The sequence below is a fragment of the Esox lucius genome, chromosome 14 (assembly GCF_011004845.1).
Source record: "Esox lucius isolate fEsoLuc1 chromosome 14, fEsoLuc1.pri, whole genome shotgun sequence".
NCBI classification, from domain to species: Eukaryota; Metazoa; Chordata; class Actinopteri; order Esociformes; family Esocidae; genus Esox; species Esox lucius.
Window position 1 is genome coordinate 11,157,936 of NC_047582.1, and position 23,671 is coordinate 11,181,606.

Consider the following 23,671-nt stretch of genomic DNA (forward strand, 5'->3'; position numbering starts at 1 on the left):
GTTTTCCAGAAACCCTGGTTTGGAAATATTATCGGAATCTTTTAACCCTTGAGGGATAAAACGGAGTTCATGCCGAGGGTGGACGAGGATGATGGGAAGTTGCAACGGAGCCTCTACGGGTTCAGATAGAAGGAGTGGGGTGAGCAGGAGCCTGTTAGTTTGTTCCCCCACAATGGGAGGAAAACACTGACTGGCCGGCAACTTGACCCAGCCGGCCCACTGTGGCCCAAACAGCCAAGCCTCTTTAATGAACACCTACTAAAAAAAGGACCATCAGAAACAGCACGTTAATCCCATTGGGTGAGAGCTTAAGATGCACTTCACTACTAAATGGGGAGATACGTCATCAGATGAAACCATTACATCATCAACTTGAAATGTAAAGTTCAATTAAACATTGAATTTAATTTATAATTGAATATCCAAGCCTTATTAAAGAGCCTGTTTCGTTTGTCACATGTCAACATTTATCTTTCAAGTGTATATTGCAGAACACACAAGAATTCTAACCAAACAAACTATGGGCATTTATTTTTTGCTTAAGAAAATTGAATAAAAAAAGAAGGAAAAAAACACATGAACAAAGAACACCAAAAGATCTGAAAGGTGTCCCATTACCCCCTGCTCCCAGCCACACAAGTATAACCAAACAGGATTTGGGTTCAGTTGATGAGTAGTTGATGAGTAGTTGATGAGTAGTGTGAAGAGGCTCTGGTTTTCCCACCATAGCATAAAGCCTGCCAGTATAATTATTTGACACTATCTTTTGGTTTGTGTTGAAGGGAATAATCAGAGCATATGAACCTCTTCCAGATCTCTACCCTTCTGATGGATGACTGTAATAACTGTCTCTTTCATAGATACATATATAAAGGGAATCATCCATGGCCTCAGAGCTTCGACTGGATCCCGAGGGAGGTTGGAGATATTGAGTCCGAGTGGACCATGTTCTCCACCGCCATTGTCGAAGCGGCCGCTCGGAGCTGTGGCCGTAAGGTCTCCGGTGCCTGTCGAGGCGGCAATCCCCGAACCCGGTGGTGGACACCGGAAGTAAGGGATGCCGTCAAGCTGAAGAAGGAGTCCTATCAGGCCTGGTTGGCTTGTGGGACTCCTGACGCAGCTGACGGGTACCGACAGGCCAAGCGGGCTGCAGCCCGGGTGGTTGTGGAGGCAAAAACTCGGGCCTGGGAGGAGTTCGGTGAGGCCATGGAGAAGGACTATCGGCTGGCCTCGAAGAGATTCTGGCAAACCATCCGGCGCCTCAGGAGAGGGAAACAGTGCCCTACCAACGCTGTTTACAGTAGAGGTGGGCAGCTGTTGACCTCAACTGAGGATGTCGTCGGGCGGTGGAAGGAATACTTCGAGGATCTCCTCAATCCCGCCGTCACGTCTTCCATTGAGGAAGCAGAGGATGAGGGCTCAGAGGTGGACTCGTCCATCACCCGGGCTGAAGTCACCGAGGTGGTTAAGAAACTCCTCGGTGGCAAGGCACCGGGGGTGGATGAGATCCGCCCTGAGTACCTCAAGTCTCTGGATGTTGTGGGGCTGTCTTGGCTGACACGCCTGTGCAACATCGCGTGGCAGTCGGGGACAGTGCCTCTGGGATGGCAGACCGGGGTGGTGGTCCCTCTTTATAAGAAGGGGGACCGGAGGGTGTGTTCCAACTATAGGGGGATCACACTTCTCAGCCTCCCCGGGAAAGTCTATGCCAGGGTTCTGAAGAGGAGAATACGGCCGATAGTAGAACCTCGGATTCAGGAGGAACAGTGTGGTTTTCGTCCAGGCCGCGGAACACTGGACCAGCTCTATACCCTCTACAGGGTGATGGAGGGTTCATGGGAGTTTGCCCAACCAGTCCACATGTGTTTTGTGGATTTGGAGAAGGCATTCGACTGTGTCCCTCGTGGCATCCTGTGGAGGGTGCTTCGGGAATATGGGGTCCTGGGTCCTTTGCTAAGGGCTGTCAGGTCCCTGTACGACCGAAGCAGGAGCTTGGTCCGCATTGCCGGCAGTAAGTCAGACTTGTTCCCTGTGCATGTTGGACTCCGGCAGGGCTGCCCTTTGTCACCGGTTCTGTTCGTAATTTTTATGGACAGAATTTCTAGGCGCAGCCAGGGGCCGGAGGGTGTCAGGTTTGGGGACCACACGATTTCGTCTCTGCTCTTTGCGGATGATGTTGTCGTGTTGGCCCCTTCAAGCCAGGACCTTCAGCATGCACTTGGACGGTTTGCAGCCGAGTGTGAAGCGGTGGGGATGAAAATCAGTACCTCCAAATCCGAGGCCATGGTCATCAGTCGGAAAAGGGTGGCTTGCCCACTTCAGGTTGGTGGAGAGTGCCTGCCTCAAGTGGAGGAGTTTAAGTATCTAGGGGTCTTGTTCACGAGTGAGGGAAGGATGGAACGGGAGATTGACAGACGGATCGGTGCAGCTTCTGCAGTAATGCGGTCGATGTATCGGTCTGTCGTGGTGAAGAAAGAGCTGAGCCGTAAGGCGAAGCTCTCGATTTACCGGTCAATCTACGTTCCTACTCTCACCTATGGTCATGAGCTTTGGGTCATGACCGAAAGGACAAGATCCCGGATACAGGCGGCCGAAATGAGCTTTCTCCGCAGGGTGGCTGGGCGATCCCTTAGAGATAGGGTGAGAAGCTCGGTCACCCGGGAGGAGCTCAGAGTAGAGCCGCTGCTCCTCCACATCGAGAGGGGTCAGCTGAGGTGGCTTGGGCATCTGTTTCGGATGCCTCCGGGACGCCTTCCTGGGAAGGTGTTCCGGTCCCGTCCCACCGGGAAGAGACCCCGGGGAAGACCTAGGACACGCTGGAGGGACTATGTCTCCCGGCTGGCCTGGGAACGCCTCGGTGTCCCCCCGGAAGAGCTGGAGGAAGTGTCTGGGGAGAGGGAAGTCTGGGCATCCCTGCTTAGACTGCTGCCCCCGCGACCCGGCCCCGGATTAAGCGGAAGATGATGCGATGCGATGCGATGCATCCATGGCCTTAGCAGAAGTCTAGCCAAAAAAGGACTTAGTGTTTAGTAAAGTGTGATTTGGCTTTCAAGTAGTCACCAAACACCAGTTCCCTTAAGAACTGAGGGTTAAACCTCCTCATTGTCCCAGAGGCTTAGCGACACAGAAAATGGACAGTGATCTGAGATTACAAGGTCATTGTTATTTTCATTACAGGAGCAGGGGAGTAATTGGCATTGAGCAGAAGATAGTCAATGTGTATGTAAACATTACAGACAAGGAACTGAGAAGTGTTTGTTTCTGGGTTTAGAGACACTCCACACAAATTGATTTTTCGGGTAAACATTTAGGAACTCTCTAGAGTTAGAAGTAGGAGGAGAATTGAAAGAACTGTGGACCAGCACACAGTTCACATCTCCTTCAACCACCGGGTTAGCCTGAGAGATATCTGGTCCCAGGCTAATCCTAGGATATTGAGGTTAAGTGGATCTGGGTAAAGCAGATCCCTCCTTTTACTATCAGATAGCAAACTCTTTGCTGTTCATTATGCAGTAATAACACAACTTAATGAAAGGTCCAAAAAAAGGAAATGTGCATTCATTGCTGCTATTCCTGCATTTCAGTTTCACATACTACCATACACCTCTAACTCTCTCGATTGCACAAGTCAGAATTGCCATTTGTACTTGACTCATTTCTCACTTGTACATACATATACATAATACTTGTATATTTTCTGCCCTCTCCTATTTGCCTTCATTGCTCATTTAGAATTGCCATTTGCACTGTATTTGCATTCATTGCACATCTATACATTCCACTTAGAAAATACACTTTCCTTATACTTGTGCATTTCCTGCCCTCTTCTATTTGCACTTCTGGTTAGATGCTAATTGCATTTCATTGCACTGTACTCAAACTGTTCAGTGACAATCAAGTTGAATCTAATCTAATCTAATAAAGAACTCCACTATAGCGAACCAGACCTATCAACAGAGCTTCTTAAATTAACTTCAGCATTGTGAGGTAAGTTAAAAAAACTTAATTTACTATTGGCTATGCAAAGTCCAGCTCAGTTTTTGTGAGATCTAGTCTGATCAGTTCATGCTGGTATCTTAACTCTTGGTCGAAAACAACATTAATTTCTGCAAATGTAACACTGTTGCTTGGAGTTTAGATAAAAAAAAATTATTCTCAATTTACTCCACTGCAATCAAGCCTTTTTGTAACACATAAAGTGCATGTACACGTATCAAGCCCATCCGATCCAGAGGATGAAGATTTCAGTGTCAGAAACAGATTCATTTGTTACAACAGTTTTACCTCTGTGCTTCGATTTTGTTCTGTGGGTTTGTTTTGAAATCTTTAAGCCAATGGTAGCTGCTGAAACAGGTTTAACATAGTGGTCTCCTTCAACACATGTCCAGTTGATTTCTATTCCAGGCAGTGGCTCCATGCCTGGGCAGCTTCAGAACCGAGTTGTTCCCGTCTCTTCCCAGTGCACCGCTTCACTCAATTATGCAACATCTGTAACTGGCAAGTACTTTGTCCGGGAATGCCATCCCATTGATGGAATCCCATCTGTCAAATGTCAAATTATACCCCAAAACCTCTGCTGTTGCCAGTCTTCCTGTACTATCACGTTTAAATCCTCTATGGAGATTTCCAGTGCTTTATCTCTTGCTCTCCTCTCAGGCAATAATACAAATGTAAGCGTTTGCATTTTCTTGCCCAGATTAGTGACTGCAGCCACCCATTCTCTGCTACAAAGGTTAACTATAAATGACCTAAAGACTAGGACACGTTTAAAAAATATATATATTTAAGTCCTCGACATCAACAAGATTTACAGTGCTGCTATGATACCGGGCCTGGTACAACTGGACCATTCAGTGCAGGTGCAAAACTGGTGAAGAGAGAGAAGAACATACTGGGTGTCTTCAAACAAGAACATAATACAGAGGACGGATTGAAACGTTTAGCAAAGTTGACAAATGGAAAGCGATGCACCATCAATATTTCAGCACTCTCAAGAACCTCATTGCAACATTCAGTCATTGCAACAAGTCAAACGCAGTTCATCCTGTCATAAATGAATGACGAGGCCCTAAAAAAGAACACTGATGCAACACTCCCTGAAAAACAAACCTGAGGGACGGGGGAGTAGTAGTCATGTGTCATTCTAGGAAGAGGTCTTAAGATAATGTGTGCGTGTGGGTGGAAGAAGAAAGACTGATAGTGTCGTGGTAAAAAATTAAAATGTTTGACCTCACGAGTAGTGATAAAAAACGTGTGTGTGTGTGTGTGTGTGTGTGTGTGTGTGTGTGTGTGTGTGGGTGGAAAAATAAAGATTAAGATTTTTAGTGATAAAAACAACAACCCTCACATTTATGCTTTTCATCTTTTCATGTCACAACACTGAGGAAATGTCTCTCTGCTACAATGTAAAGTAGTGAGTGTACAGTTTAACAGTGTTAATTCGCTGTCCCCTCAAAATAACTCAACACACAGCCATTAATGTCTAAACCGCTGGCAACAAAGGTGAGTACACCCCTAAGTGAAAATGACCAAATTGGGCCCAATTAGCCATTTTCCCTCCCCGGTGTCATGTGACTGGTTAGTGTTACAAGGTCCAGGTGTGAATGGGGAGCAGGTGTGCTAGATTTGGTGTTATTGCTCTCACACTCCCTCATACTGGTCACTGGAAGTTCAACATGGCACCTCATGGCAAAGAACTCTCTGAGGATCTGAAAAAAAGAATTTTTGCTCTATATAAAGATGGCCAAGGCTATAAGAAGATTGCCAAGACCCTGAAACATAGCTGCAGCACGGAGGCCAAGACCATACAGCGGTTTAACAGGACAGGTTCCACTCAGAACAGGCCTCGCCATGGTCCACCAAAGACGTTGAGTGCACATGCCAGAATTGCTGCAGAGGTTGAAGGGGTGGGGGGTCAGCCTGTCAGTACTCAGACCATACACCGCACCCTGCATCAAATTGGTCTGCATGGCTGTCGTCCCAGAAGGAAGCCTCTTCTAAAGATGATGCACAAGAAAGCCCGCAAACAGTTTTCTGAAGATAAACAGACTAAGGACATGGATTACTGATGAGTCTGATGAGACCAAGATAAACTTATTTGGTTCAGATCATGTGTGGCGGCAACCAGGTGAGGAGTACAAAGACAATTGTGTCTTGCCTGCAGTCAAGCATGGTGGTGGGAGTGTCATGGTCTGGGGCTGCGTGAGTGCTGCCGGCACTGGGGAGCTACCGTTCATTGAGGGAACCATGAAGGCCAACATGTACTGTGACAAACTGAAGCAGAGCATGATCCCCTCCCTTCAGAGACTGGGCCGCAGGGCAGTATTCCAACATGATAACGACCCCAAACACACCTCCAAGACGACCACTGCCTTGCTAAAGAAGCTGAGGGTAAAGGTGATGGACTGGCCAAGCATGTCTGCAGACCGAAACCCTATTGAGCATCAGTGGGGCATCCTCAAACAGAAGGTGGAGGAGCACAAGGTCTCTAACATCCACCAGCTCTGTGATGTCATCAGTGAGGAGTGGAAGAGGACTCCAGTGGCAACCTGTGAAGCTCTGGTGAACTCCATGCCCAAGAGGGTTAAGGCAGTGCTGGAAAATAATGATGGCGACACAAAATGTTGACACTTTGGGCCCAATTTGGACATTTCCACTTAGGGGTGTACTCACTTTTGTTGCCAGCGGTTTAGACATTAATGGCTGTGTTGTGTTATTTTGAGGGGACAGCAAATTTACACTGTTATACAAGCTGTACACTTTACATTGTAGCAAAGTATCATTTCTTCTGTGTTGTCACATGAAAAGATCTAATCAAAAAATTACAAAAAGGTGTACTCACTTTTGTGAGATACTATATGTAAATACATGTATTGGATACAGTGCCAATTTTGCAGGGTGTACCTATGATAAAAATTACAGACCTCTACAAGCTTTGTAAGTAGGAAAACCTGCAAAATCGTCAGTGTATCAAATACTTGTTCTCCCCACTGTATGTGTGTATATGTATGTGTTACCTTCGTGGGGTTAGTCTGGAGTCCAGGCTCCCCGTCTTCATGGTGATGGTGTCTGCAAAGAGCACGTCTTTGGCTGGTGAGGCCAGGGCCTCGCTGTGGGACATGGACGAGTGGATCCTCTGCTGCTGAAGCCTCTTCAGCGTGGCGTACCCCAGGGCATCGCGCTGGCTGGCGTACGACTCCCGGGAACCTGTATACTTCAGCGTGGCGTACCCCAGGGCGTCGCGGGAGTTGGAGTACATGAGGCCGCAGTCCGTCAGGCCGCTCAGGGCGGTCAGCGAGGGCAACTTGAGGGACTGGGCGCGGCGCGGGAGTGTGTGGGAGGAGCCGGGGGGAACCAGGAAGGATGAGCCAGACTTGGAGGGGGGTGGCTGGGTGGTGTGGGGCTGCGGGGTGACAGAGGTCAGCATCTGGACGGTCTGGGCGCTGACCGCGCTGGTGAGGCTGAGGCGCTCCGTGTCGGTGGTGGGCGGCAGGGTCTCGCGGGAGGGGCTGGAGCTCATGGAGCTGATGCCGCTGGTGGTCGTGTCCGTGTTGAAACTCTGGCTGCGTGATTTAAACGGAGCCCCGCCACCGACCCCGGACGGCCCGTCCCCGGCCAGGCGCTCCCTCTGGCTCTCCCCCACCCCAGACCACCCAACCCCCACCGACCGGCCGGGCCCTCTCCCCTCCCCGATGCTGGGGGCGCTGCCCCGGTTCCCGGAGGCCTTGACGCACGCGAAGGACGTTTCCAGGTTTACAGAGGGGCTTTTGGAAAGGCTGCAGTCGTTGTAGATCGGGAAGACGTCCGATGACCCGAAGGTGTAGCTGGGTTCGGTGACGGTGCGTTTGCGGCCCCGCTTGGTGTCCGCCTCCCCACCATGGCCCCTGACGTTTCCCTTCAGGTCGCTGGTGCTGCGGAGCTTCTTCCCGGACAGCGACAGCGAGTGGAGGAGGCGCGTGCGGAAGCGGCTGGAGGCCAGCAGGGTGAAGGGACTCCGGTCCTTGTACTTTGGCCTCATGTACATTGGAGGGTCGTCCGACAGGTCACAGTTCTCCAGCCTCTCGTTATCCATGATGTACATACCTGGAAAAGACCAGGGTTAAACAGCGTGGGCGTCTTTACAGCGCTCTGATGTACAGGCTACAGCCCCGTGAAAACCGGCTGGACGCGGAGACTCACTGGGCTGGGTGGATTCACTCTCGCTGTTGTGTCTGGAGCCGGTGGAGTCGGAGGCCAGGCTGAGGGTGGACGGGACGGACGACAGCAGGCTGGGGGGGTTGGGCTGCGGCTCCACGTCATCCGGGACGACGGGCCACAGCGTCCGCCGGCTGTGTCTCACCGAGTCCCAGCCGTGCTGCTTCAGTGAGTCGCAGCCCTGGCGCGTCTTGGAGATCAGCCCCAACACGTACAGGCAAGTCCTGCAGGGAGACAGCGGGCCGGTGTTCACGGAAGGATCGTTTTGCCCTGGGGACACCTGGAACATGACAGCTTAACATGCATGCGTCTCACCCCCTGATGGAGAGAACCTCGCAGTTCTGGGCCAGAAGCACTATGTCTGGGATCACCCCCTCCTCCTGCAGGAGATTCAAGCCCCAATTTGACGACCCTATGTTACCCTGGGAATGGGAGCGTTTGAGAACGTTAGCATGTAATAAGGGGGAAGGATCATGCAAATCAGGCCAAAGTTTGGCACATGGAGTAAATGACGACCGTCCTCCTCTACAGACCAAGGCCCAAAGTGCGGCTTTAAGCTGTTTGATGCCTTCCCACTTGTCAAGCATCGGGGAGCGAACGGTGTAGCTGAGCTCAGGAACCACGTTCTGCAGGGGAAGAGAAAATCAGGCAGACGTAAGTATAAACCCAGGACACCTGGGCGCTGTCTGACCCTGGTTAGTAGTGGGCGACTGCGGTGCAGTTACCTGGACCTCCAGCAGGTGGCAGCCCGTCTTGTCGTGGACCAGCTGCCCATAGAGGTGCACAGGGAGATAAACGTTCGGCCTCTGCAGCCTTTGGTTGCTCCGGCGTACGTAGTTGTCTCCGTCGACGGGTTTACGGTACGTGGTGAGAGCTTCATTCAGTTGTTCCTCAATCATGTCCACATACTTCAGGTTGTACTCCTACGACACATTCACTCGTGATATAAACATCCGGGGTGACCACAGCTTTCAACGCTCTCGCGGAAAATCAGACATGACGTTGTTTGCTCGAGTGTGAATTCACCTTCTGCCATTTCTCGAGCTGTTTGGTGACGTAGCCCCTCTCATTGAGGTAGGAGAAGCCCTTTGGAATGGACAAAAACCTGGGGATGAGATTCGGCAGAGGTTACAGGCGAGGTGATTGAACAGGCAGAGACCCGTAGCTCAGCGAACCGTCCGCAGCTTACCGTAGCAGCAATAGGACGCCCTTGTCCCCCAGGTGTGTGAGGGCTGGCTTCATCTGGATCAGGGCATGGAGGTTGGCCTGGGGGACATCAAGCACAGAGGGAATACTCAACTAACACACTACTGGAGACGGAATCTACCGGACTAAACTAAAGGACAGACGATACAGCAGAGCCCAGTTTTCCACAGTTAATCATCATCATCATCACCATCATCATCACCATCACCATCATTTCACCAATGGAAGAGGATTCAATGGGCAGGAATAGAATGCAAGAGAAAGTACGATTAATTGTCTGAAATGTTTCCTTCCTATGTTTTGTATGATTCACATTTTTTGGTTACGTTTTTGTTGTTTCGACTTTGTCTCATCCCTCAGAATTGAGCTAAGGAGAGGTGTGGACCAGGACGTGTCATTCAGAACATGATCCGAAAGCCAGATAACGTGTTGCATAACGGGGCCCAGAGAACCACAACAGACAACCAGGCCCCTCAATGGTCACCTTGTCCTCACAGGCCTCGTCCAGTATGTCCAGAGCCTCCATGGAGATGGTCTTGTTGCGGTCATGGAGCTGGGTGACCAGGAGCTCCATGCCCCAGTTACTGAAGAACTCCACATTGGCGCGCAGCAGCACCCGCAGGTGTTTGGTGGCATACAGCCTGCAGTTCTGTCATACACCAATAGAGGGCAGGAGAGGGCAGGCTACAGACGTTTGTCATTGAAAGTAAACACATACTGTATGCTCCTTTTAAATCACGACAGACATTTGGTGCAAATTATACAAAGAAATATTGCTCCTCCAAACACATTTCTTATACCAAGCATTTTCTACCCGGTGTGCATTATATTGGTCCTCTCAGTGTTAGTGGTGGCTTTCTTACATCAGCGGCAGCCGTAAGGATCTTGGACAGGATGACCCTGGACAGTCCATCGCGGCTGTAGTCTAGTGTGGACACCGTGAGCTTCAGCAGCTGGTCCTGATTCTTCAAAGTACATATGTTCAACAGGCTAGTAAGAGAGCACAGGACAGAGTCAGCAACTGCTCACGCACCACATTCAGTGCTTTCCCACACAGCGACGAGTAAGGAAAGAGACAAAGACGACAAAAAAAAAAGGAACCTCTCTCTGGAGTAGCGTAGAAAGGCATTAACCGCTACATCGTAAGCCATCTCCCATACAGGAAATACCTTTGGAAACATAGCGTGATTGACATCTGAAACTGACCACTGGAAGACACTGCACTTCTCCAGCATTTTGACGCCGTGAGGGTGTGAGGACAGGGTCCCCACGAACAGGAAGTAGTGCTGGCTGAGGGCGGTGAGCAGCCCTTTGCTCTGGAGAGTGCGGTCGGGCTTGAGCCCGGAGGAAGAGGAGAGCCACTGGACGATGTCCTTCACCAGGTCCTCCAGGTACGCCTGCCCTTCCTGACACACAGAAGATGTCACTGCGTATTTGACTCAGAACTGTTTCAATCTGAATTGGTTTAATCTTTTTGTAATGTTCATCAATAGCCCTGGGTCATGTAATTGTCTACTGCTGGAGGTTCATGTCAGTAGTTAAGAGTCTGGCCTCACAGTCAACCCTCTCACCTCCTCAGACTCCAGGAGGAACTCGATGAACTGGCATCCCACCACAGTGAGCTGCCTGGCCTTGCTGTGATCCAGATCCAAGCTAGCATACAACTTACTGCTGGGCTTATAGAAGAAGAGCAGCCTGCGCACAAACCTACAGAAACAGAACCCAGAGTCAGAAACAGAACCCAGAGTCAGTAACCAAACTCAGAGTCAGTAACAGAGACCCCAGAGAGACCCCAGAAACAGAACAAGAAACTGTGTTAGACAGAGAGAACTCAAAGTTAGACAGTCAGCCCAACTCATAGTTCAAGATATCCTGCACAGTAACTTTAGCCTCATTATATGAACTTAATCACAAGCCAATTTTTTAACCCATAATAATACTCAATATTAAAACCTGGTTGTTAGGATCTTGTTAGATGGTGACTGATAAATAGCTAAAGAGAACAAAATATTACTAGTCTAGTGTCAGGTCTGCAGCAGTTTGGATGTATCAACATAATACTAGCGTAGTGTCAGGTCTGCAGCAGTTTGGATGTATCAACATGATACTAGCCTAGTGTCTGATCTGCAGCAGTTTGGATGTATCAACATAATACTAGCCTAGTGTCTGGTCTGCAGCAGTTTGGATGTATCAACATAATACTAGCCTAGTGTCTGGTCTGCAGCAGTTTGGATGTATCAACATTATACTAGCCTAGTGTCTGATCTGCAGCAGTTTGGATGTATCAACATAATACTAGCCTAGTGTCTGGTCTGCAGCAGTTTGGATGTATCAACATAATACTAGCCTAGTGTCAGGTCTGCAGCAGTTTGGATGTATCAACATAATACTAGCCTAGTGTCTGGTCTGCAGCAGTTTGGATGTATCAACATAATACTAGCCTAGTGTCTGGTCTGCAGCAGTTTGGATGTATCAACATAATACTAGCGTAGTGTCAGGTCTGCAGCAGTTTGGATGTATCAACATTATACTAGCCTAGTGTCTGGTCTGCAGCAGTTTGGATGTATCAACATGATACTAGCCTAGTGTCTGGTCTGCAGCAGTTTGGATGTATCAACATAATACTAGCCTAGTGTCTGGTCTGCAGCAGTTTGGATGTATCAACATAATACTAGCCTAGTGTCTGGTCTGCAGCAGTTTGGATGTATCAACATAATACTAGCCTAGTGTCTGGTCTGCAGCAGTTTGGATGTATCAACATAATACTAGCCTAGTGTCTGGTCTGCAGCAGTTTGGATGTATCAACATAATACTAGCCTAGTGTCTGGTCTGCAGCAGTTTGGATGTATCAACATTATACTAGCCTAGTGTCTGGTCTGCAGCAGTTTGGATGTATCAACATAATACTAGCCTAGTGTCTGGTCTGCAGCAGTTTGGATGTATCAACATACCCTGCTGTTTTGCCAATTTGACCTGTTCTATAGGCAGATCTTTGGGGCAATCCTCCTCATAGACATTAATAGAGATAGATGGAGATGAATAGACATACGGACTCCTAGCAATAGTAACTTAGAGAAAGAGAATCAGAGATTGATAGAGAATCCTATCAATATTTATTCAAAGCAAAAGCTAACAGATATATAGATGTTCATTGACAGATCTTAGTCAGTCTTAGGGAGAGATTCAGAGGAAAACAACAAAGGATAAAACACCACAAGTAAAATCATTTTACTGTACAACAGGAAGTTAAAGAAATGGTTATAATGGTATCCTTTTTTTTTTTTTTTTACTGTACAACAGGAAGTTAAAGGAGTGTTTATAATGGTATCCTTCTTTTTTTTTACTGTACAACAGGAAGTTAAAGAAGTGGTTATAATGGTACTTACTTGTGCATTTGTTCATCTTTATTGCTTCGCAGGTTAACATTCGGCCACTAGAAATTGGAAACAGGCAACATAATTAAAAAAGATTAAACTGAAAATCCAGCAGTTTGTAAGTAAATAATAAAAATTCCCTAAAATATCACAAAAACATATGACCAATCATTTTGTAATCATTTCAGTCCTGGTCCACTAACCTCTAGTATAGTTGCAATGAGAACCCAGTTCCAGTCCAGGTTCTCTTTGTGGTTCAGGATGTGACTGTCCCTCAGGTTCATCATGAGAGCATCCTCAGAGTCCTGATAGTTAAACAGCATTTAAAAACACCCCTAGAACAAGCTGGTGCTGCATCTCAGGGCCATGCTTTCATATGTACCTTAATGACAAAGATGTCTCTCTGTGGTCTAAAGTGCTGGTCTTTACAGTAGTGTGAAGCCTTTGATTTACGGATGATGTGGTCCAGGTACAGGCTGTTGGGTTTGGGTCCCCTTTTCTTCTTCTCGTGGAAGCGCTTCAGGAAGTTAACTGCTGCACTCGCCCTCCTGAAAAATGACGAAAAGAGCCGAGGTGTCGGTACTACTGACGAAAACTCCAAAGGACTTCATGGGACTCTTTTGAAGCGCATGCATTTTTTAATGAGGATTAGAGTTCCATGTAAATACATTCATACGGTCTTTTCTCTGAGTGAATACCTCATAATGATCTGTCTATGGGGACCCCCGCAAGTAATTTACTCAGAAGTCTATGGTAAGTAGCCGTCACTCACAGTCTCTTCTCCTGGGGGATGTCGAATGAGGCGGCCTTGTTGATTAGTGTGGGCAGACAATGCAGGTGGTGGCTGTGGGACTGGGGGAGGATGGTGTTGGCCTGGGGGAGGTGGAGGGGGGGCAGAGTCAACTATAACAGCATAGAAAATGAAAAATAATATATATTTTTTTTAACTAGGGATCTTAAATAGTTAATTCACAACTAGGACTTCCGGAAGTAACCTTGTCTGGTCTGGTCACATAATGGTATGTGTTGAGAGAGCACTGAGTCCAGTTACCATGTGAAGCAGTTCTCCCAGGAGAATGGTGGCTGGCACAGAGAGGTTGTCCTCACTGCTTGTGATCACCTCCACCAGACCCTATTGAGAGATACACAAGCTTCATGCGACCGGGAACAGCTGTTTGTGTGGGGGATCTTTAGGTGCAAATATTGACATGTATGTAACAGAAGAACCAAGAGTCTCCAATTACAATACCTCAAGAAGGCCACTCTTGATGAAGGCAGAAAGGACTAAAGCCAAGTAGTTATCCATTAGGTCAGGCCTGAGGGGGGCAAACAGAGAAATAAGGACTCACTGTGAGAATGTTTTACTCAATAACGGGTGACGGATAGTTCTAATTCCCTGATGGGTCTCACCTGGACCGAGCTCGATGTGGAAGGATAACTTTAGCTTCGGAAGCCACAAAGCCGTCTGATAACCTCCAACTGTCTTGGAACCGACTTGGGTCTACAAGTGCAATGTAAAAGACAAATAGGCTTCCCTGTCTAATGGTATGTGGTTCAGGAGTTTGATGAAAACACATGGTGGTTGTTAACTTAAAAATAAACACAAACAGTTACACTACCCACCCACGCTAATAAGCGCTTCGATGAAGTCCTCTGTCACCACTGGCATGGGGAGCCGAAAGATATCATACATCACCTCCAACAAGCCTTTCTGAGGGACAATGAGAGAAACCAGATATACGCAGTTTACCAGAGTTCATTCTGTTATGAAGAACAAACAACATATTTATTACAAGTGGGGAAATATTTATGCGTAGGGGAGTAGTTCAACTGACTTTGTAACCGGTCCTATTGAGCACAACCGTACAAGTAAACTTCAGGAGAGTACATTCTCTTTAACTGACAATGTCCGTGTGACACTTACCCTTACTTCCATATTTGGTATACAGAGCAGGCCAATAAGAGACTGGATTCCAGAGTTGCCTGTCTTGCACAGGTTTATGATGCCTGCGGTGAGATGGACAACCAGACATAAGGGTCTGTTTGGGACATGTTTCTACCAAATCACTACTAGCATACTGCTATCAGGGTATGTAAACACTCCAACTGAGATATTACTGAATAGGAAAGAGTGAGGTTTACCTGACCACGAGCGAAAGGAAGCTACTATGGACATCTTACTGGCCAGGAATCGAGCCTCTCTGTCTTCCCTGTGGTGGAAATTAAAATGCATGGTTAAAGTCCATGACAATCTATGAAACACATTTTATAGGAGATAATACCTACTGCACAAACATATTGAACAACCATCCACACTCACTTGAGCTGCCCCTCTTCAGTGTCTGCATTGTGTCTATAGTGGAAGTCAGTGTAAGGGGCCAGGATTTGCTAGCAAACAATAAATAAACACGAAAAGAGTAAAACAAACACATTCAATGAGGAAATAATCAAATTCCCATTAATGAATGCTGCCCTTTGTGTGCTAATGTGTATGTGTGTGTGTGTGTGTACAGTTAGTACCTCGAGCTCCACATCCGAGCGCACATACTGGCGCGTGTGTGGGTGGTTGAGTAGATGCAGGATGGTGGTGACGAGGGCCTCGTTGATGCGGCTCAGCTGACAGTCCATGACGTTCTTCAGTATGGTGCTGAGACCTCCTCTCTGGGCCACCGCCACCGGGTTCTTCAGAGCTGGGGGACAAAGGAATCCCACAGGCTTCAGCTACGCGCCCGTTGCCGGCGGCGACGCGCGCGCCAGCCCTCCCACTCACCGAGCTCGCAGATGATGGCGATGCAGGCGCGCACCATGCGGTCTCGCTCCTGGAGCCCGTCGTTGCCCACGGCGATGAGAGAGTTGGTGACGGACGAGGGGAAGAGCAGTGCATTGACGGTGATCATCTGTAGAGGGCGGCGGAGAGGGGGGCGATTAGCGTGTCAACAAGGTGGTCACATGACAGACATGTTTACCGAAGACACAGTAGTGAAGTATGAATTAAATCAATGTGTTTAGGGAGAGGCTGGGAGGTGCTGCACCTTTCGCACGAGCCTCAGAGCCTGTGTTCTCTCCACCTCGTTGCTCTGCTGGATGTCAATGCACCTGGAGAAGGACACACAGAGTCCACAGTCAAAAGAATAGCAACTGGGCTCAATACTTGGGAACCACGGCTCACATGTAGTGCAGCACACACCTGGCTATTAGGTAATCCACCTGGAGCCGGAGAACCTTCTGGAGAATCACGCTGTCTCTGATCAGGTAGCGCAGAGACCTAAGGCCTGCAGCCCGCACCTCCTTGGCCTCATTTAACAACGCTAAACGGAGACTAGAACCCGGGTGGGACGGGAAGTAGATGGGGAGAAATCAGTCGAAGGAGAGACAATAAGTCGACACTTCACTGTCACGGTAGATCAGCGTATTACTGCTACTGTATATGTGGCACTAGTGGAGATTTATTCCTCACCAAATGATGATCTCTTCATGTGTAAAACCAAGCTTCTCCTCAGAGTGGCCTGCACTGCAGAGGAGCTGTTACGAATAAAAAAATGTAGCAATAGATGCAAACAAATAAATAATTAAATATTACATGAACTTTGACATGAATTTGACCCAACAGTGAGATACAGGCATTGCAGCAATAAAGGCAATGTTCATGGAGATCACCACTCATATTAAATGATGATTTCACCACCGTCACAGTACCTATGACCCCCTTTAGAAATGAATCCATGTCTTACTGTCTGCTGAGATGTGGCCCCCCCACAAACCTTTATAAAATTGTTCAAGTGGCCCAGTTTGCGCATGTTGGAGACTCCTTGTTGCTTGGCCACATTCTGAAGAATTTCCCGAAGGTTGTCTGAAGGATCTGAAATGAAGCATTATGGTCAATAAGTGACAGGACCCCCCCCCCTCCCCCAACAGCACACCTGGTTACAACTGTTCCCATACATTCCAGGAACAGAACACACTGTTCAGGTGAGTGTAATGACATCTGAGTAATGAGTGGGACCGCGCGGAAACCACTAAACTGCAAACAGAAACATATTTGGGATCAGGGTTGACCTAAATAGAGGTACACACACAGGAATAATAGCATGCAACAGCACAGGAACGTCTGGCATAAATAAAACTACACACAGGATCCATATTCACAGTGGGAGTTATTATTATCTATCCATATTCACAGTGGGAGTTATAATTATCCATCCATATTCACAGTGGGAGTTATTATTATCTATCCATATTCAGTGGGAGTTATTATTATCTATTCATATTCACAGTGGGAGTCATTTGTATCTATTCATATTCACAGTGGGAGTTAAAATATATGTCAGCACTACATTGTTTTAACACCATGCTGTAAATCAAGTCATATTTCTTCACCAGAGTAACAGTCAGACTATACTACAGACAGGGGACTTCAGCTTCAGAACATGAAGTAAAACAGTGTCCCTGTAACATGGACAATAAAAATCCCCAAATTAAGATTCAACTTTTGTGCGGTGGTCCGGTATGCTGTGAAAACGCACTAATGGCAAATTAGTGTGGGGGAAAAAGCACTCATCCTCTAGAGTAGAGGTTCATAAAAAAAGGTTCACAAATTAGAAATAGACCATTATCCGGTGACCCAAATTACAAAGAAATAGTCTGTGACTACAGATTAATTCTCATAACATGTTTCAACCACACCACAGCCTGTATACTTTGGGTTGAGATTCATAGTTAAAAAGATTGACTGAAGGTATGTCTGCCAATAGACGCTTTTTAAGCAGCAGCAGACTACACAAATTCAAGTTAACACTAGCTACATAATTTACAATGATGTAATAGCAAACACAGCAATACAGGTCCTTAGCATCTGAATTGCAATCAAATACAATTGTACTGGGTGCTCGTGTTTTAAACATGAATAAAAGGCAATGGCTTATTCTACAAAAAGGAAGGGACACTGGGATATATTTCCTATCGAGTTAAAAATCAATGTCATTGAAGTATTGTGTACAAACCATACTCAGTGAACTAGAAACAAAGAAAGGCAGTAGCTTGCTAGCTATACATCTCTATGACTGTTATCGCTGCAAACAATCTGACGCATCAAAACAATGTTGTTGTTGTCATGATTAATGCTATGAATTGCTACTAGCATACAATAGCTTTTAACGGATTTAGCATAGCTAGTTTGCGAGATGTAAATAAAGGGGAAACAATGGTCGGGACATCGATTTTGTATGCATATGTCACGATTTTCGTCCATTCAGTATCTAACCACGAATCAATACTGGGATGCTGGCTCAGTCCAAGCTCCAATCTGATTCACCCACCTCGGGAAAGATCGAGTGGTACATTTTCCTCCCCACTGTCATTCCGACCTGTCAAAGCAAACCAGACATAACAATCAATTACTTTCATTAGTAAGGAGACAACAACTAACATGCACAATTACTCTAAAGTTATATTGTGTTTTGAGGAGATACTAATCTATTATCCAGACTGAAGTATCTCTTTCCTCACCTCGCATCCGAATGCTTCGGCTCGGACGGCCTCGGATGCTTGCCGCCATCTTTCCAGAATCATTCAACACCGACCGGACCGGCGGAATCCACCTACTATGGGTAGACTGGGGTCCCGTTCTCCTGCTCAGACGTCGCACGCATCATCCAATGATTGCGTGCCACGTCATCTTCGGTGTCATGGACTGACAGATTAGAGTAACATAGATGTGGTTAGCTGATTGGTACCGATCGCCACTAAACCTTGCTTGATAAAATAACCGCTCAATCATTAAGTCAGCCAACGAACCATTTAATCAATAGTGATAATGGCGAGAAATTCCGCACTGCCTCATCTCGCCCATCTCCCTCACAACCAAAGTAGTTTTGGTTGTCTCATGCATTAGGTTCATAGTCCATACTAAAATATGTAGGTGCCGTTCTGCACCTTGCATTCCATTTTAGAAAATATTGTATTCATTAATTGAGCATAGCGTCATTTATAACAACCGAAATGCTGCAACAGTTTTTTTCTCCTGGTATGAGACTTAAAAACTTAAATTATTGTGGTAGCAGTAAAAGTGTCTCCTAACTAAAGCCAAAGAAAAGCAGCCATACATTTTAAAACTTTCCCAAGGACTTCACTACTTGCACAGTACAGCGTGAGGCGCCAGTGGTCCGTTGTTACCAGTTGCTGCTTGTCTTCATCAGTCCCTAAAAATAAGAAAACGTAATTCGGTCTGAGGACGTTTGCGTCACTTCCTCTGGTTAATCGGGCTTGAACCAATCATAGAGCGCTGCAAAGTTGAGGGCGGGCGGTCACGCGGGAGGTTTAAACAGTCCCGCTTGGTTTCGGATGAGTAGGTCGTGAAGATATTTACTTTTTCTTTTTTTGAGTTATACTACGGATTTTTGTATTTATCATTTCAGCAAATGCAAGGGGAGATGACTCACGAAAGGTGCGTTTAAAATGCAAAGCGTTTTCTGCAGTTTTCAGACACTGATTGATTTATGTGTGATTAGTACTGTTCATTTGCACTGCGAATCGTTCCAACCGATCCTAGCCATCATTATCGATGCCTCTTTCTAGGTTGGTCTGAAATGAATATAGCAACTATTTATTTAAATTACCATGATGATGGCGAAATTATAGTTCGAGGATCATTTAGATTATTTGTCGAATGACACGGCAGACACCGTAATCGAAACTGCGCGCGCTCGTCACAACGAGGTGGCTAGCAGCACGGTCATTGTATTGGCATGGAATAATTAACGTAGTTCAATGGTCGAATAGCGTATAACTAGGACGGCTAATGTCACATTGTTCTTGCATGCATATCTATATAAACGTCTTATTTACTGAAACATGCCCCGAACTTTTTGCAAGTGACTAAAATGGATTGCCCGCTAACATTATGGCGGGCATTGCCACCAACTTCACATGGCTAGCTCAATCATTGTTATGTTATTGATTATGTAAATAACTACTGCAAGGATGGGAATCAAATCTGTGGATGGTTGTTTTTCCTACATTAATGGGCACATGAGTTACATTCCAAGTCAAAAGCTATACACAAGCGGTCAGTTTCTCATCGTCTCTTTTTGTGTAAGGCCCCTGCAGGAATTACCCTGCCTGAATGAGACTTTAGAGGGATCCATGCTCTCGCTCTCCCAGAAGAGCAAACGGAAAAAGAGACAGTATTTTGGAGAAGGGTTGGACACTGAGAGCACCCCTCAAGAGCTCATTCAGCAGTGGTCACCACCTCACAAGCAGCAAATGGTCTGCAAAGGCAAAGAAAACGAGGAGAATGTGTTTGTGCTCGCCAGACGACCAAGGAAAAGGAGGGAGGTTAACGGTGTGTATAGTAATGTCTTGGGTGGAATACAATAAATACAACAATTATTCTTTCAGATAAGTCACTTTTATCAAGTTGTTTGATGTTGGATACTGATTTTATGACAGGCTTATCCTGGGACAATTTGCCAGATGAGCTGCTGTTGGGGATCCTGGCTCACCTCCCCCTGCAGGACCTCCTAAGAATGTCCCGGGTCTGCAAGCGCTGGCATCGCTTGGCGTAAGTCTGCGCAAACTCAACTATGCTGTTAAACAACTTATTACATTGTACAGTACTTCTACTAGAAAATCTTAGGTATTGCTCTTTTGCCAGCAAAATGTTTGTCTCATTAATTTAAGGAAAATGTCACTGTTTTGTACTTGATAGTAAACTAGTCCTTTCCTTGCTATAAAAGAAAACGGTGAATGTTCCCCCTGAGGTTTCTTGTATTTTTTCCCCTGTTGTGACTGACAGGTTGGACGAATCCCTGTGGCAAAGTGTGGACCTGGTAGGAAAGGCACAACTGGATCAGGCTCTTGGGCAGGTCCTTACAGCTGGAGTACTGGGACTACGCTGTCCACGTACCTGCCTCGGAGAACCCCGTTTCACACACACACGGTTAGTCCTCACACAAATGAAAATACAGGTAGTCGTCGACTTAGGACCAGGATACGTTTCCGACCTACCGAAGTCGAGTTGGTCGTAAGTCGGCCGAGGAATAATAACTTAGTATATTCAAGTCCCCCCGTATCCATGTTTGCGGTTTCTTTTACTACGCCCGCTCGCGGCAGAAAAATCATAAACCCAACCTCCCGCACGGTACCGCGCTGGCTGGCATGCAAGGTATTTTTCTTTACTTCGGTCGCGGACGGACCTAAGTCTGCGACTAACTGTACAGTGTTTTTTCTGACTTGTTAAAGGTCAACCCAGACAATGGATTTGTTGTTGTATGTCTTCTGATGTAGTTTCTTTGTGTCTCAGCCCCCTTCGTGTCCAGCACATGGACCTCTCCAGCTGCATCGTCGCCACCCCGGTTATAGAAGACATCCTCTCCCGCTGCCGGCTGCTAGAGAACATCAGCTTGGAGGGACTGGAGCTCTCCGACAGAATCCTTCAGTGAGTAAAGAAGACACGTGTTCTGTTCAAATCTGGTGAAATGTCACACTGATGTTCTCAGCTATTTTCAACATTAGTCTTACCTGTTCTGCAGGTCCTTGTCCCAGAACACCGGGCTGGTGAGGCTCAACTTGTGTGGCTGCTCTGGATTCAGTCCCGACTCGCTTGGCGAGATGCTCAAATCCTGCACTCGGTAAACCTGGAGCTCTCTCAATTTCTGATGCTTGTTTTGTTATCTTTTAAGCATATTTAAAGTCTTCGGTCTCCGTTTTTCTGAACGTACGCATAATCACTGTTTTTAAGTTTGAACAGTAATTTGACTCTTTGTCAACGAATTCGGATGTTCGTTGTGTACTCACTTTCCATTCCTACACCAAGGCTTGGCGAGCTGAACTTGTCGTGGTGCGACTTTGGCGCTGATCACGTGAAGGCTGCTGTGGGCAACTTCCCGCCCAGTATCACCCAGCTCAACTTAAGTGGCTACAGACAGAACCTTACCATGGAAGGTCAGAGAGCCTGGGGACCAGATCCTCATTTTCATCTGCATGTACGTGTAAATGTTTTTCTATACAGTAATGATGCTGAGATTAACTTATCGTTGGCTTTTTTTCTTTTTCTTTTATAGATTTGACAGACTTGGCCGAGAGATGTCCTAACCTTGTAAACCTGGATTTAAGGTGACGAGTTCATGCCACATCATGCCCTGAGGTGGCCTGAAGTGTTGATTCAAATGTTTGCTCTTAGTGATGTTATTTCACCCAGATGCTGTACATTGTGATAACCTGTCTGTGTGTTTGTGTTACAGTGACAGTGTTCTGATAACCACCTCCAGTTTCCCGATCCTCCAGCAGCTGAAGTCTCTGAGACATTTAGCATTGAGTCGCTGCTACCAGTTCCACCCAGCTGCCTTAGCGTGAGTGAAAAACTCTCTGCCGATAATATGCTTTAACAGCGTCTTCTACGATTTCTCACCTTACTTCATTGCGCTTGTTTCAGTGACTTTGAGAAGTTTCCTGAGCTACAGACGTTGGAGGTGTACGGGCTGGTCCAGGACACCGACCTTCCAATCCTGTGTAAAGCTTTGCCCCATCTCCAAATCAACACCCGGCCCTTCTCGGGCGTGGCCCGCCCGACAGAGGCCGCCCTGAGGAATCGCACCATGTGGGGCATGGCCTGTCGCCTGGTGTTCAGGCCCTAGTCATAATGCGTTCCTAATGCTTCCATTAACACGTCGTACCGTATTTCTGTCCAATGCCGTCACGGTAGAGGAGGGATGTAAGCTATTTTAAAGTTTGTGTGTCAGTGTCAGTTGTGTGCACGCGTATTGCAGAGAGCCTTATACAACTTGTGTACTGTCACCAATTGTTCTGACTGCTGATGGAGACGTCTGTTTTGTTGTGCTCTTATCAGCACTTTGTTTTGGTTTTGTACTGACGGGTAGTAGTACAAAGTTTCTAGTAATACGGTCAGTAATTGGGTGTGGCCATTTTATGCTGGTTAATTGCATTGCTTCCTGGTAATGCTACTTGAATACAGTGCAAAGAAATTCCTATGATATTAAGTGTTTTAGAATTGTTTACCTTCATAATGTTGAAGACCGATTGTAGCTATTATGGAAATGCCTGTTTTTTTTACTTGATATTATTGTTTTTATTATTTTTATTCTGATAATGTATTCTATGATCTGTCCAGTATCTTCCGAACATTCCAAAGACAGATTTGTTAGAAAAATGGTCTGTAGTAAAGACTGCAAAACTCAAAAACAGCATACTTAAAAAAAAAAAAAAAAAATCTGTAGTGTTTTATTAACTGGTTGACAACATTAATTACATACATTAACTACAATTGAATGTCTATCAACTGTATGAATAATTTGCCAGTAAGACAATAAGATGTTCATAACAAGGAACTATTGCATGGGTACTCCACTGTAACTGAACAAATTGGTCCCTCTTGTTGCAAAGTTTAGAATTGCCCTTTGAATGTTTTATAGACACCAAATTGAAAGGGCATTTTAAAGATCCAGATTTACTTCTGCCATTTACTTATTCAATTAAAATGTTATACTTTTTGTTTAATAACAAATCAATGAAGATTGTTTAATTTTACATTGTAAATCAATCTTTTCATCTGATTTACTGGAGGGATAAGTGGCTATGGCATGAACTATTGATCTTTTGTAATTTCTTTGGAAATAATGTAATTTTGTCCATAAGAGGTTTTATGAAGTATGAGATTGTGCACTACAGTACAGGTTTCTAATGTAAAATGAATGGTAGGTACTAGGAGTGTCTGGGCCATGTTTGGTTTGGTTCCTGTTCACTCACATTTGTGGTGAGATGTTTAGTGTCAATTATTCATGCGTTGACATAAGATGTAGTCTTATGTCTAAATGTAATACTTGCCATTTTTGGTGTACAAATAAATGTTTTATTTAAAGAGTTCCATGATTATGTTGATGTGG

The 23,671-nt window shown here is 46.2% G+C and overlaps 2 protein-coding genes across 3 annotated transcripts in view; one reads left to right on the top strand and one right to left on the bottom strand.

Annotated features, from left to right (window-relative positions):
• LOC105025176 (rapamycin-insensitive companion of mTOR) overlaps positions 1-18,949 on the bottom strand; it is a 30,594-nt gene extending 11,645 nt beyond the window's left edge. The window contains exons 1-31 of one of the 2 annotated variants that reach the window (XM_034296862.1): positions 18,875-18,949; positions 18,279-18,462; positions 18,089-18,136; positions 16,535-16,632; positions 16,231-16,295; positions 15,961-16,092; positions 15,806-15,869; positions 15,544-15,670; positions 15,294-15,463; positions 15,094-15,161; positions 14,916-14,983; positions 14,698-14,780; positions 14,397-14,484; positions 14,184-14,274; positions 14,023-14,089; positions 13,825-13,905; positions 13,546-13,646; positions 13,156-13,321; positions 12,977-13,078; positions 12,786-12,832; positions 10,971-11,106; positions 10,606-10,805; positions 10,263-10,389; positions 9,884-10,048; positions 9,383-9,459; positions 9,220-9,298; positions 8,919-9,116; positions 8,727-8,819; positions 8,509-8,615; positions 8,179-8,417; positions 7,017-8,082 (exon numbers count right to left, since the gene is read on the bottom strand). In XM_034296862.1, the coding sequence (XP_034152753.1) occupies positions 7,017-8,082; positions 8,179-8,417; positions 8,509-8,615; positions 8,727-8,819; positions 8,919-9,116; positions 9,220-9,298; positions 9,383-9,459; positions 9,884-10,048; positions 10,263-10,389; positions 10,606-10,805; positions 10,971-11,106; positions 12,786-12,832; positions 12,977-13,078; positions 13,156-13,321; positions 13,546-13,646; positions 13,825-13,905; positions 14,023-14,089; positions 14,184-14,274; positions 14,397-14,484; positions 14,698-14,780; positions 14,916-14,983; positions 15,094-15,161; positions 15,294-15,463; positions 15,544-15,670; positions 15,806-15,869; positions 15,961-16,092; positions 16,231-16,295; positions 16,535-16,632; positions 18,089-18,136; positions 18,279-18,327 (4,202 nt within the window). In that variant the 5' untranslated portion in view covers positions 18,328-18,462; positions 18,875-18,949. Of the gene's footprint in view, positions 1-7,016; positions 8,083-8,178; positions 8,418-8,508; positions 8,820-8,918; positions 9,117-9,219; positions 9,299-9,382; positions 9,460-9,883; positions 10,049-10,262; positions 10,390-10,605; positions 10,806-10,970; positions 11,107-12,785; positions 12,833-12,976; positions 13,079-13,155; positions 13,322-13,545; positions 13,647-13,824; positions 13,906-14,022; positions 14,090-14,183; positions 14,275-14,396; positions 14,485-14,697; positions 14,781-14,915; positions 14,984-15,093; positions 15,162-15,293; positions 15,464-15,543; positions 15,671-15,805; positions 15,870-15,960; positions 16,093-16,230; positions 16,296-16,534; positions 16,633-18,088; positions 18,137-18,278; positions 18,463-18,874 lie in introns of both variants that reach the window. The other variant, XM_020053344.2, reaches the window with a different exon arrangement.
• A 113-nt stretch (positions 18,950-19,062) lies between these two features.
• On the top strand, positions 19,063-23,651 carry skp2 (S-phase kinase-associated protein 2, E3 ubiquitin protein ligase). Its single transcript, XM_010895692.5, has 10 exons — positions 19,063-19,215; positions 19,868-20,112; positions 20,220-20,331; positions 20,566-20,709; positions 21,073-21,207; positions 21,302-21,400; positions 21,586-21,713; positions 21,833-21,884; positions 22,013-22,120; positions 22,204-23,651. The coding sequence occupies exons 1-10, from the start codon at positions 19,190-19,192 to the stop codon at positions 22,403-22,405; spliced, it is 1,251 nt and encodes a 416-aa protein (XP_010893994.1). The 5' UTR covers positions 19,063-19,189; the 3' UTR covers positions 22,406-23,651.
• Positions 23,652-23,671: the final 20 nt, after the last annotated feature.

Excerpts from the sequence above, each read along its gene's own strand:
- skp2 (XM_010895692.5), top strand. The coding sequence starts at position 19,190 with ATGCAAGGGGAGATGACTCACGAAAG. Across the intron at positions 20,113-20,219 it reads GAAAAGGAGGGAGGTTAACG|GCTTATCCTGGGACAATTTG; the intron begins GTGTGTATAGTA and ends ATTTTATGACAG. Across the intron at positions 21,208-21,301 it reads CTCTCCGACAGAATCCTTCA|GTCCTTGTCCCAGAACACCG; the intron begins GTGAGTAAAGAA and ends CCTGTTCTGCAG.